Genomic DNA, 13,976 nt, shown 5'->3' on the forward strand with positions numbered 1-13,976 from the left:
TTTTTTTTCAAAAAATACTATCAGAATAGCAAACGTTTGGATCCTGATGAGACGCCATGTTTTGTGGCGTCTCATCTGGATCCAAACTGTTTGCAAAGTTCTTTAAAATTCGGTTCCAGCACTGAAAGGGTTAAGGAAGTTTCTTCTTAGCTTAAATCCAGTTTTGAAGGAACTGGTTGTATCTGATTACCCTGTGCATACTGCACAGGCTAGTCTAGAACGACACTTCTCTTACATGCATAAAGCCTGTTTATTTAGCAGGAGGCTTATTATTTTATCTTGCAGTTAGTCCAAAAAAAATTAAATTGACTTAAATTTAAGACTAAGTCTTCATTAAGAAGTCAAGAGGCTTGACCCTGTTGCAAGCGGAGTTCTTGCAGATTTTCGTTAATAATTTGTTGCAAGGACACCACAGAGTGTGCTGCAGTGCATGAAGCAGCTAGCATAGCTTTTGAAAAACAGGGTTTATGCATTTCTGTAAAGTTTCGTCTAAGATAAGCCTATGAAGTTTATACAGGCTAATCAGTGACGACACTTTATGCCTTAATAGGATTTTCGTTACAAAAATGTAAACTTCAATAAAAGCAAAAATTGTTGTCCCTGATATGCCTATGTGGACTGCACTTTCTCTTCTAGAACAAACAATTAAGCACATGCATTAAGCTCAGTTTTATCCAGATTGAGGAATGTATTATGTACTTCGATAATTCAAACCTGGCTAGATGAAAGCCCTAGGGTGGGAGCTAAGAATATGTTATTGGCATTGCAGAAGAACACAAACTTGGGGACATTGAATGTACTAGCTGCACAGTTAGAAAAGCATCTGCATATTTTGCACTTCTGCAAATGCTTAATGTGAAAATTTGATACTTACATAATGGGTTAATATTTCTCACTTATGATCTGAAAATCATATTGGAATTTCACTATACATATAGAAGCAATGCGAAGAAAAAAATCCACATTTATCTTGTTTATATCATGTTACCCCTACATGTAGACTATTTATATCATTGTGTTCATGCATTCGTGCTTAGCAATGCTTTGTGTGTCAAATTTTATGTGATATTAATGATTAAAACAGTTAGATAAGGCAGGTTGTGTGTTTTTGTCTTGAAGTGTTCGAGTAAATGCTGTAGGTATCATTTAGACTTTGTTATACCGTACTCTTTTTGGAGTAAAAATTAAGTTACAATGCCGTCGTTAAACAACTATCACTTGACTGATGACAAGTCTACAAGAAAGTACTAGTAATTTGATTTGCCTTAGTTAATGTATAATACAGAAATTTTAATTTGAAAAACGTTCATATAGTGTTGTTTTCCGAACAGAAGATTGGTTTGGGAATCAAGCGAGCTGTTTACCGTCAATGATGTGCCCTTTGAAGCCTTACGGCATTTATACTAAATAGAAAACGGACCGACCGGTTTATTGCTCCTTGTGTCACACTCTGAGAAACCTAGTTTACCTTGGTGTCCATATAAGCCAAGTTAAGGAAAAATCGGGCTTAATGAGTGTAAATTAGTGAAAGCGTCGTCCCAGATAAGCCTGTGCAGTCATCACAGGCTAATCAGGGATTACTTTTTCCGCTTTAAGAAGATACTACCTTTCAACAACAACAAAAATACCATAAAAATGGAAAGTGTCGTCCCAGATTAGCCTGTGCGGACGCACGTGCATTAAGACCAGTTTTCCAAGAACGCGTCTCGTATAACAGTGTAAGTGTGTGGTTCTGTTACGTACTACCGATGGTGTCGGTCAAATAACTAGCAAGCATGAGCCGCGTATATCTGATTTTTCTTTCAACGTAGCAAAGAATTACAAACAATATTACCATGGTCGAAGAAATTGTATGGACAATTAACAAGCATATCATATAAGTATATATTTTGTCATCGATCACACACCAAATATAATATATCAAACCCTGCTTAACATTGCAGCTTTTTCGTCGACGATACTGTTAAATGAAACACTTCATAGTAAAAGACGAAATGAAAACCAACAGTTTATGGATAAAACAGCATGCTGCGTAGCATGGGTAATAAGAGTGAGTTCAGTGAAATATAATTTAGAGAGCAATACAATTAACTGTACAAACTAGTTTGTGCAATAAGGTACACTTTAGTTAACCTATCATGAAATGTTGCATAGTAGGATCAGCGTCATGACTGCGATCTGTTCAATACTTGACATTCGTAAGGAACTTCGTGACTCTAAAAAAAAGAAACGAGAAGGTGATCATTGTCGTATAAAGATTTAGTCACATTATCAAAACTGGAATAAATACCATTCATAATAAATAATGGTACTGGTATGGTACACGTGGCATCAACTACCTGTCCGATATAAGGTTCCAATACTATATAAGTAAAACCGGGCGAAATGCATTTGCGTAAAGTGTCGTCCCAGATTAGCCAGTGCAATCCACACAGGCTAATCAAGGACGACACGTTTCGCTTTTAAAAAATGTTTCGTTTGAAGGAAGTGTACTAAACAAAAATCGAGTCTATGCAAAAAGTGTAGTCCTTGATTGGCCTGTGCGGATTTCACAGCCTGATCTGGGACAAAACTTTACGCACATACATTGAGTCCGGTTTTTACAGAGCGTCTCCCATATATTGGTTCACTGAAGCTAATACAATTGGAATACTTAAGGAATTGTACAACGGTAAGATTTACCACTTACAGTGTTATTGTTTTTTAAGTTCGTTAAACAAATGGGGTGGGCTACAATGTCATTCAAGTAAAATGGATGTGTGTCACCTTCTGATTGCACATAATACTACATGTATGTATCAGTTATTGCAAAGTTGGTCAGTTGGTAATTTTAAGTGCAACGACGAAATGAAAATGAAAACAATATAACCATGCGATTAGTTTAAAATACATAAAAACAACAGCCATCCATTCCAAACACATGCATATGACTGTCCTAATTGATTTAAAGCATGCAGTACTAGTATTTACACGTTTCATGGTAAAATCAATAGACTTGTATTGACATCGTTAATTTATATTTTCAAAACTCCACAACTTATTTTGAAATTATTTCTTAAACTTAAACTTGGATTCTTGCCAAATAGTATGATACTGAAACCCCATTGATTATACGCGTCATTGTGAGTGAGTGTGCAGAGAGAAGTTGGATAAGTAAAAACTATGCATATTTCGGTCGCAAGTATCATTTAACAGCATATCATGCTTCCTTATATTTTGCTTCATCGTACAGTATTCTAACAAATGTGCCTAGTATATTCAATGATGTTGCTGCCGTAACATTTGTCAACATGCATCCATCCGTTGGAGTCAATGATGTTCGGAGTTATTCAGAAGAATTGAAAATATAAATTAACTGCTAAAATAATGCATGCAAAAAATAACGATAACGCGCATACCCAAAACTATCTCTTCGGTACCTGAAGATAATATTAAACAAACAATTGATACGTTTTCGCGAGAAGTAGGGTTAGTGGATTAGAAAAACGTTGATGGTATATTTTCAGGCAGACATGAATATTTTTAAATCTTGTCTTGTGTCAATGTTTACTCTTAATTCTTAAGTCTATGAATGTATTTAAGTAAAAGTAGACCATTTATAAAGGCATTGGACTAGAATGGAGTGTCCATAATGAACGTCAGAATTTATACAGCGTCCTTTAATACACAGCAAAAGCACTTATACTGTTTTTCTCAGACACGCATGGTATCTTAAAAAACAGCTTAAACATACAAATGAATTCACTTATGATGTTTTTGCGGCGCTGGTCATCACACTTTCACCATCTGTGCCATAAGACTTACAGGGTTGGCTGGATAGGCTTATTTACAGCCGTTTACATTGTATAATGTTTCTTAGTTCATTAGTCTAGTGTGTACGCTTTGAATAAACACACCCAATATATTTCGAAAGTAGTAAAGGAAAACAAGTAACGCTCAATTGGTCATTGTCGGCTCAGGTACTACTTTAAAGTACCCCTGGTAATCTAAAGTATACTTAAAAAAACCCGGGGTACGGGAAACGTTTTAAAACGCATCCAGAAGTATGGTCGGATGACTTTAAGTATATTTCCGTACCCTGAGTACATTGTAGTATACTCAAGAGTACCCAGGGTACTTTTAAGTAGTATTTGAACCGACAACGAACGATTGAGTACAAGAAATACCAATTGTAGCTCAAGAGTTACACATTCTCAGTGATAAAATTCATAAAGATTGTTTTGCAAGTAAAGGTCCATTGAATGCCAGGACATATGACAACCAAATCAAGACTACTTACTGTTCATGCATACCCCGCTACTCGCTCCCGGGCATTTAACGCAGAACCGACTTTGACACTGACTCCAGTTCTTGCATTCTTCACCATTTGCAACCAAATCATCGTCGAATTTGCCTGGAACAAACCAAGTCAAAACTTTTAAACAAAACATACTTAAAAACGGACTCCAAGTTTAGCGAAAGACTGTGCTTAATGTATGTGCACCACGCGTCGTCCCTGATCAGCCTGTGCAGTCCATACAAGTTTAACATGGACAAAACCTTCTGTTTTCAGCATTTTTGTGTTAAATTAAGACTCTTCTAAACGAAAATTCAGTGTGGGTCGTCCCTGATTTGCCTGTGCACAGTTTTCTGAGCAAGGTTCATGTCAATCTCTACGTACATACTCAAACAGAGTTTCCATCCTTTCACGGACACGAGCTCGTGCGACTTTGGGCATGCGCACACGTTGTCCTGGCACGTGGGCCGGAAGTTGGATGCGTCTTCGGAGATACTTTTCGTGTCGAAATGGGACTCACACAGGGGCGACGACTCGCAGTGCTCCCCTAGTCGAGCTGAAATGAATTAAAGTGTTTTTTATGCAAAACATTTGATTTCAAGATTTCAAACAAATACATATAAAATATGAAAAATAACACAAAAATGTAATGCAAAATGAAAATGAAGAAATCAAAGACATACAGTGCATTTAGGTTAGTAAAGTGAACCAAATGTGTGCCTTTACTATACGGGTAAGGCATTAACATTTTACACAGATTTTGACGCTGATTAATAATGTTTTGTTACATAAATGTATTTTAATTAAACTATTTTACAAATCATCTGCATCTAAAATTTACCAATATACTCTGAAGAATATGAATTAAAGTAATTACAATGCAATTGTGATTACGGCTAAGTTAATGTTGCGTGTAGTGTGAATGATCATAAGAACACTATTTTGTATTTAACTTGTAACGAAATACCTGAAAAATGAACGCAACAAAAGATAAGAAAGAAACGGCCAAGCAGACCAGGAATAAATAAAAAGCGTACACGAAAACGATAAAAGAAACTATCACCATCTTGAAAGTTGGGAAGTTCGTTATGACGATGCAAGAGAGAATATACACAATAAACACACATGAGAACAACACACACAAACACACGAAATGAAATACAAAAACGGATGAACAATGACACCATTATAGAATGAAGAACTGTGCCCACTTGTTCAAAACGTGAACGGCCAGTTTAGCTTATAACATTTTAGCACTAGACGCCAATTAATTGTTTGCTTGGTTGGAAAATATGCCATTGTCAACAGCATTCAAGTCAAATTACGAAGGCCATTTAAACAAATCTCATTTTCCCTGTGTTAGTTGTTTAACTAGTATTAAATTATTAATTAGTGTGCCCATACTTATAACAGTAACTGAAAATTTCGCTACTTGAATCAGAGGTAGAAGAAAATGGTCTTCGAAAGTACTTTAGAAACAAACCCCACTCCAGCAATTTAGCCGGGACGAGGATCGGTCCTCAAATATATAGCCCAGCGGTCTACCTACTGTTCGAGCCGGGAAAAATTATCAAACACTGTTTTATTAATATTATTTAAGGGTACCTTCTTGTTTATACTAAATACGTAATGTTATGTTCAATTTAAAAATAACTTGTCCAAAGATGTGCGACCACATTTTTAACTAGTTGTTAAGGTTTTGAGAAACTGAGTCTAGAAAGAAATTTTTAACAGAAGTACGTACGCTTTCTGCAGGCGACAAACGAGTATGAAATGTCAAGGACGGTCCCTGTGGCACATCCGCAGTACCCGGCCCTGACCCCGCTGCACTGACCCCCTTGGAAGTACAATAATGCATCTTTATATCTATGAGATTAACATTATAGGACCCGCACACTGGGAAAACCGGGCTTAATGCAGGTGCGTTAAGTATCGTCCCTGATAAGCTTGTGCAGTCCGCACAAGCTAATCAGGGACGACACTTTACGCTTTTATGGAATTGTTCATTTAAAGGAATCCATTCTGTGCGGAAAGAGTCGTCACAGAATAGCCTGTGCGGACTGTCCAAGCTGATTTGGGTCGATGCTTTAAGAACATGCATAAAGTTTCCCAGCGCGGGTTGCATGTATATACAGCTGTATTTCGCTAGAACGAAATCGCTTGAGTTTTACGTTTGACGTCGAGATATTCGTATAGTTCGACATGAAAATACTTTTTACTAGAAGTAAGTTGCATGTATCCATAATTAAATGAACTAGCGGTCGTATAACCTTACAATGGCTGAAATCAATAAATTATAATAATTATAATACTCAAAGGTTGTAGTTTCTTCAGCAAATGTCAATAGTCATAGCTTTGTTTTGAACATATAACAATACATTTGAATAGTCTTGTTTGGACCAAAACCTCTGCGCCAATTCGAGTTTAGACTTTGAGACATTCTTAATAATTTTGTAAAAAAAGTAAAGAAGGGGTGAAGTGGGCAATAAATGTCCATTTCGATATACTCTGTATCCGGAACTTTGACATAAGCAAGTTAAACATAACAAAGTTCAGCTGTAACCAGATGTATTGAGAACAAAACAGTCGTTTGTCAGGCCAAGCAAAATGGTACTGCAAAAGCAAAATATACCAACATATTTGACTGTATGAATATTGGGTGTTTAACTATTTAATGACGATGATGACTTCATAACCACGTGTTCACAATGTCTCACACGCCTTTACTAAAAGGTCGCAAAAATGAAGTAAATATAGGGTCCACTTTTTACCGGGATCAGTCTACAATCGAGAACTGTTTCAAAATCTCGCCATGCTATTAAGAGGTCTCGGCTTCCATCCCCACACTCGGAACGCTCTCAATTTATTTTTATACACAAAGCACTGGTTCCACCCAGGAAACAGACTCGAGAGTGTCTTAATAAGCCGTACGCTCTGATGAAATCTAAAACCTAGCTAAATATAATTTCGTTTGAATTTTCTCCGTCTTCAACAATATTTTAGACATAAATTTTTCAAGAAGTTTTGAGGTTTTCGACAAAAGATGTTAGTTATTCTTTTATGTATTTCTTTTTTTTTTCAATTCTATACATCAACAGATCTAATTGCAATTATGCTTCTAGTGATAGTAAGGTAGGCAATAAGTTACGGTTCTACCAAGAAAACGGACTCAAAATTGACACCAAATATCTTAGCCTTATCTCACAAACCTCATACCCAAGTAAAGTCCTTCTCATCTGTGAGAATTATAGTTTTGTTTGTTTGTCTTATTTAATGAAAATCAATTCAATTTTAAACGAAGTTAGCTGTGTATATATGGTATAAAATCAATAGTTAAAAAGAAAGTAACGATTAAAATAACATCATCATCAGGGATTCAAAAGAGGAGCTGTACTTGGCACCAATTAAATCTCGGTGCGATGGTTGATTTGAGCCTCGCTGTATGAATCCGGGACTTTATGATTGAGGGTAAAGTATTGTCCCAGATTAGCCTGTGTCGTCCTCACATGCGAATCAGGGACAACACTTTCCGCTTTTATTCGTTATATAAGTATATTAATTCGTTAATAAGAAGTCTCTTCTCTTAGCGGAAATCGAATTTGCGGACTGCAAACGCTAATCTGGGACGACACTTAAAGCAGACGCATTACGCTCCGTTTTCCCATGTCGAGGCTAATTTATGAAACGCACCGTAACTGCTTTGCCAGAAGCATCGGGAGTACACCGGGCCGCAGGACTCCGTGAGAAGCTGACCTTCTTGCCACTTGCACATGCGCGCCACGTCGCTCCATTCGTTCCATTCCGCGCACTGACATTTCCCGGAAGTGCACGTCTGGTTGACGCCGTTGCAGTAGTAGTCAGAGTCACAGTATTGATAGTAGCTACTTAACTTTTCTGAAAAGAAACTTCACATCATAAAACTTTTTTCTCTGAAATATAAATCTGGAAAAAAAAATCCCGGATTCGCAGTCTTTCATGTTTGTACCTATTTAGTTATAAAGCTTGCAAGCGGACCCACACATGTAATAATTTTTTTTATCATATATACATAAAATCTCCACATGATGTAACATGTCGCCGACATTTGTGTCTGATAGCTCAAAACGACCAGGTTAAGATAACAGCATTTAATTTTGTTATCAAGCTGTTGACGTGGCCTAATTATTATCCCTGAAATGTATATGTTAATCGTAAAAAAATGAATTCTTGAATAGTGTGCAAATGTTTTAGTATCATATTTCTTTCAAGGTTCTTTCTCAGGTTAATAGACTGGCTAAAGCTAAAGTTTTCAGCAACCGGTCCCTGGTTTACTGGTAACCGCGCTTCAAGGAGCCGTAACCTCAGCGAAAATGTATGACTAGTTCTAAGCATAGCTATACCGTTACCCCGCAAGGGGAAAGCCTATACCGGTACATCGAGCGACCGAGAGGTCTTGCGTTCGACCGCCCCCCCCCCCCCCCCCCCCTCCTGGTGGACATTCCTTTCTATCTTCCCTTTTGATATCAAGTACTGGTTCTACCCATGAAACGGAGAGCGTTTCAATAAGCGTTCGCTGCAATCGACTTTAAATTAAAACGATGCATACATTTTAACAAAATCTCTAATAAAGATAACATTTTCGGGTGATGGAACGTGTCATGAACATCTTGTTAACTGGTGACCGATTCGAGGAGTTTGGTAACAAAAAAGAGACCCGTCTACCTCAGCGAAGAGATATTACTGGTTCCGTTAACCCGCATGTCGAGAGCATGAAGAGCATGGCGTAGTGGATGTGGTGACCGCTAAGGGATTCGGAGGTACATGTAACGGGTTCGATCCCCACTGTGGGAGCGTTCTTTAAACCTCTCAAAAGTACTTTTCTACCCAAGAAACGGACTCGAGAGCGTTTCAAAAAGCCATGGTAATTCGATGCTATCGTGCTTAAATAAATACGTTATTAATAATTAAACTTAATAAAGAGCCGTACTGAGGCAATTTTGCCCCGTTGCGCTTCCGTATCCGGTTTTACACGCGCACGTCCCGCTCGTGCACTCGTACATCTTGGCGCAGTACGAGTTGGTCAGAGACGAGCAGTCCGCGTCCTTGGTGCACAAGTCCCCCAACGATACTGAAATATAATCAAAATCAGGCGCATGTATTTGTAAATAAAAATCCATAAACCCCTCGTATCTAGCAGTGTCATAGTATTACTATTGAGCCTCGCTCTGGGAAAACGGTGCTAAATGAATGTGCTTTAAGTGTCCCAGATTAGATGTGAAGTCCTTACAGGTTAATCATGGACGAAACATTTCGCTTTAATGGAAATTTTTGTTTGAAATCAAGTTAAGGCGGAAAGTTGCGTACCTGATCAGCCTGTGTGGACTGCACACGCAGATCTGGGATGGCACTTTACACACAAACACACACACATTAAACACCGTTTTCCGAGAGCGAATCTCAATTGTTTGATATATGATTGCAGATGTGTCGACTGCGTGAACCATAACGTAGAATATTAAAACGTGGAAATAGAAATTATTGTGGAACCTGCCTTATCAAAGCTCTTACGATAAATTTATGTTACGACTGAATTTTATTACACAACAAAATGCTATTAATGACCAAGTCGTTCATAAAATAATTGACATGATAATTGAAATGGGAGACAAATTAAGAAGAATAACTGAAATCAACTTCTGTTTGCTGTTGGCACTTTGCAATTATACGTCTTCATAAATCAAAACGTAACTTTGTTTAGATGAACGATGTGTGTAAAGACAGGGGCTGGCCATAAATGACCATGTGTTCAATATTTGTATTAACTACATGTGCACAATACGTTAATAAACACATTTGCAATATATATATATACAATACATATATACTATGCATGTTTACAATACATGCACATTGATTGTATACAACAAATGAGTACAATACATTTATACAAGACATTTATACAATACATTTATACAATACATTTAGACAATACAATTATACCATACATTTATACAATACATTTATACAATACATTTATACAATACATTTATACAATACATTTATACAATACATTTATACAATACATTTATACAATACATCTACAATACATGTATACAATACATTTATACAATACATTTATACAATACATTTATACAATACATTTATACTATACATTTATACAATACATCTACAATACATTTATACAATACATTTATACAATACATTTATACAATACATTTATACCATACATCTACAATACATTTATACAATACATTTATACAATACATTTATACAATACATTTATACAATACATTTATACAATACATTTATACAATACATTTATACAATACATTTATACCATACATTTATACAATACATTTATACTAGACATTTATACAATACATTTATACAATACATTTATACAATACATTTATACAATACATTTATACAATACATTTATACAATACATTTATACAATACATTTATACAATACATTTATACCATACATCTACAATACATTCACACATTGATGTACCTGTTTGCACGTCCATAACTGCTAGAAGTAGGACGTAGACGAATGACCAGGAACGCAACTAAAATTATAATCCAAATAATATTCCAAATAATGTTCAAAATATTATTCCAAATAATATCAAAAATTTAACACCAAATTATATATCGAATGATATGCCAAATTATATTTGAACTTTTGCTGCACATTATATTCCTAATTATATTAGAAAGCAAATTCCAAATTATATTAAAAAAATGAACAGCACTCTGGCAGTGCAGGCCTTTGCCAAGTCAGTTTATTTTTTCCTATCGATACGTTTTATCCCATATGTGTACATGCTATAAAAATATGATTGATAATAACAAATAATATTTTTCTCTGAAATTCCCGAATCTAAGCAATAGTCCAATATTTATTTTCCATCATTTTCATTTACATAGTTTTCAAGCAAAGAGCATCCATTGCAAACCAAACTGATCGATATTTTTGTATTTGTGCTAAATATGACCCTAACGTCTTGACCGATAATTGGAAAATTACTTTCATTTAAATTATAAGTATTCGGTGCCGTCGAAAATTCGATTGGTGTTATAAGACAACATGCATTAGTTTTGCCTTTCTAATCGGTTTAGCAAACATTCGGCGACATTTTGTATTTCGCATTCAAGTAACAGAGATAAAGCCGTGAATTTCGACAATTGGCTTGGCCATCAAAACACAATAGCTATGAATTTGATCATTTTTCACAATTAACACCGAAATGTTTCCTCTGGATTTTCCGATTTCTTTAACAGCTCACACGTCTAAAAGATGATGTTTACATCGCAAACATCAATCTACATTAAATGCAATTAGATTAAAGCTGCTAATACGGGTACCACAGGTTGAATAAGCTTCAAACATGGGGAGTCGGAAGCATTATTGATATATAGCAGGTACTCTTGTCATAATGTTTCTAACGTTTAAACTTCATTTTGGACTGATGTCTAATAACTACCATGTACTTTGTTTACGTCCGCAAATATGATAAAAATGAATACATTATGAATGACATGTGCGATAATAACAAGAATAATATTCCCATTCGACTTATTTAAAAATATGTTTTCGTTCATACCCTACACTATCATGTCCTATTTTATTCAATACGCAAACTATTGTTCTTTCCATTTAAGGGATACATACATGGTATAACGTTGACACCGCTTTACATGCACGCAAATGATTAATTTTAAGCGAATTCAGTTACGCTCGTATGAGATCTAATGACCAAAGTAAACAAGTAAAATTTAAAGAAAAACATATCTTAAAAGCCCGCACACATCCGTACTGGTATTACATACGTACACATTTACACTTGGTAGCTTAAATATAAGTGTATACCTGTTATATTGTACAGTTTATTGCTAAAGACTATACCATACAGTGACGTAAACTTAGTTATACCATACAGTGACGTAAACTTAGTTATACCATACAGTGTCGTAAACTTAGTAATAAATATATAAGTTAATGATTTATTTTTTGTCAATAAATGGTGAAGTTAAAATTGTAATTTGTTATTCAAAATAAATGTTTTTACAAACAACTAAAATGGAAACGTATTAAAATACTTTTGTTATAATATCACATTTTGTCGTATAAGTAACAAGGCGATCTACCTTATTAATGAGGTATCCGTACATGATTATATCTCCTATGTTCATAGTTAACTAACAAAAACAATGCGAAACAGGTTTACCGGTCGTGAGACTCCAGATAGCATCGCCTTATTGATCAGAACAATTAGCGTTTTGTCATTGTAACTGGTGTAACTTCATTATGTTAATCACAGATGCGTTTGTATTAAAGTTTGAATGGTATAAGCTTCATGCGTAATATATGCGAGTCCGTGAAAACAGACAAATTACCGAATTATGATGAATGCATTTAAATAATGCATTTGTAATGTACAACATTTGGTCTATAAAGTTTAAAGGGACTGTCAACCACTAATGTCAAAAAAGAAAAGTTCTAAAATAAATCTAACATAACGTACACAATATGACAGAAAGAGAGAACCGAACAAAATTCTCTTCCATAAATGCTGGGTGTTCTCGTGTGATTTCTGTACGGTTTAACTAGAATTCGTCTATTCAATATGGTTCTTTGCGTATGTGAATGAAAGAACGACACATTGTCGGAAATGTAAAAAAATAATATGATGAAATGATAATGGAAGACACACAGTGTGTATCGCCGATAGACTTTCATAAAACCTAACAATAATACGTCTCTTCTGCTTGCTGTCTCTTCAGCAAAACCAAAGGACCCCATTGGACTGGGTTATCCTTGACCGCAAGGTCAAAATAAATACATACAATAATAACGTCTCGCAAATATAGTGATGTGTCGCCTTTAGATTCCGCGTTCTAGACCAAAACAATAATAATAAAATGGCGACCGAAAGCCAAAGCGTCTGTTTATCTAACCCAAACTTTGCAGTTATATGTTCTTTTCTTGATAAATATGGCGAAATACTTGGTCTGCCAGCTGTTGGTTATAGTGACATTGAAAATTGGATTGAAGACAGTAAAGATGGTAGGACAAACGCTTGCAATATCTGAATAATGCGTTGATAATTCATGTAAACAAAGAATTGCAAGACTAAAACAGTGTAACACTCCAGCAATCATTTTAAATCGGCATGTAATCGTATCGACATACAGATTCATACAGCCGTCATTCCACCTGCAGTCATCAATATTAATTTTCCTTCATTAATCTAGTTGCAGTGTACAAATTTTGAGCGTTACTTTCAAGCATTAAAAGCATATTTAGAATAACAGGTTTTTGATAAAACTTACATATCTGAATGTGCTCTTAAATTAATGTACCTTGAATATTTGAGCAATATCACTTCCATTTTGTATGCATCAACAGTTTTAACCAGTACATCAATGCATTTTAAATTGATCTTTCAGTTTTTTTTTTTGTGTCCTGAATTCTGTGTGTTTCGTTCCAAAAAAACTGGATCCTTTAATAACTCATAAGTACTTTAGCTAAGATAATGAAACTAAGTATTTGGGTAGAAAGTCAGATGAGGAATATGCATGTTATTTCAGTTTAGTCCATCATTTTGTCTGAATTATCTGGATAATCGATAACTCGAAAAGCACTAATGCTAGGGCCAAAAAAATAAATAGGTCAGTTTTGTGTTGCCCGACA

General features: G+C 35.4%; 2 protein-coding genes across 3 annotated transcripts in view; one reads left to right on the forward strand and one right to left on the reverse strand.

Annotated features, from left to right (window-relative positions):
• Positions 1-1,905: 1,905 nt before the first annotated feature.
• Positions 1,906-12,212, reverse strand: LOC127835414 (uncharacterized). Of its 2 annotated transcripts, XM_052361840.1 has the most exons (8): positions 12,153-12,212; positions 10,791-10,848; positions 9,243-9,383; positions 7,967-8,170; positions 6,021-6,113; positions 4,665-4,832; positions 4,280-4,393; positions 1,906-2,216 (listed from the first exon to the last, which is right to left on the reverse strand). In XM_052361840.1, exons 2-8 carry the CDS (start codon positions 10,804-10,806, stop codon positions 2,137-2,139), a joined length of 816 nt encoding a protein of 271 aa, XP_052217800.1. In that variant the 5' UTR covers positions 10,807-10,848; positions 12,153-12,212; the 3' UTR covers positions 1,906-2,136. The 2 variants fall into 2 exon arrangements, with proteins under 2 accessions (XP_052217800.1, XP_052217801.1); XM_052361841.1 differs by lacking the exons at positions 10,791-10,848; positions 12,153-12,212 and adding an exon at positions 9,620-9,751.
• A 992-nt stretch (positions 12,213-13,204) lies between these two features.
• The window catches only part of LOC127834532 (remodeling and spacing factor 1-like), a 35,697-nt gene continuing 34,925 nt past the window's right edge, over positions 13,205-13,976 (forward strand). The window contains exon 1 of the mRNA XM_052360431.1: positions 13,205-13,349. Coding sequence (XP_052216391.1) covers positions 13,205-13,349 — 145 coding nt within the window. The remainder of the gene's footprint in view (positions 13,350-13,976) is intronic.

Source organism: Dreissena polymorpha, chromosome 6 (assembly GCF_020536995.1).
Source record: "Dreissena polymorpha isolate Duluth1 chromosome 6, UMN_Dpol_1.0, whole genome shotgun sequence".
Taxonomy (NCBI): Eukaryota; Metazoa; Mollusca; class Bivalvia; order Myida; family Dreissenidae; genus Dreissena; species Dreissena polymorpha.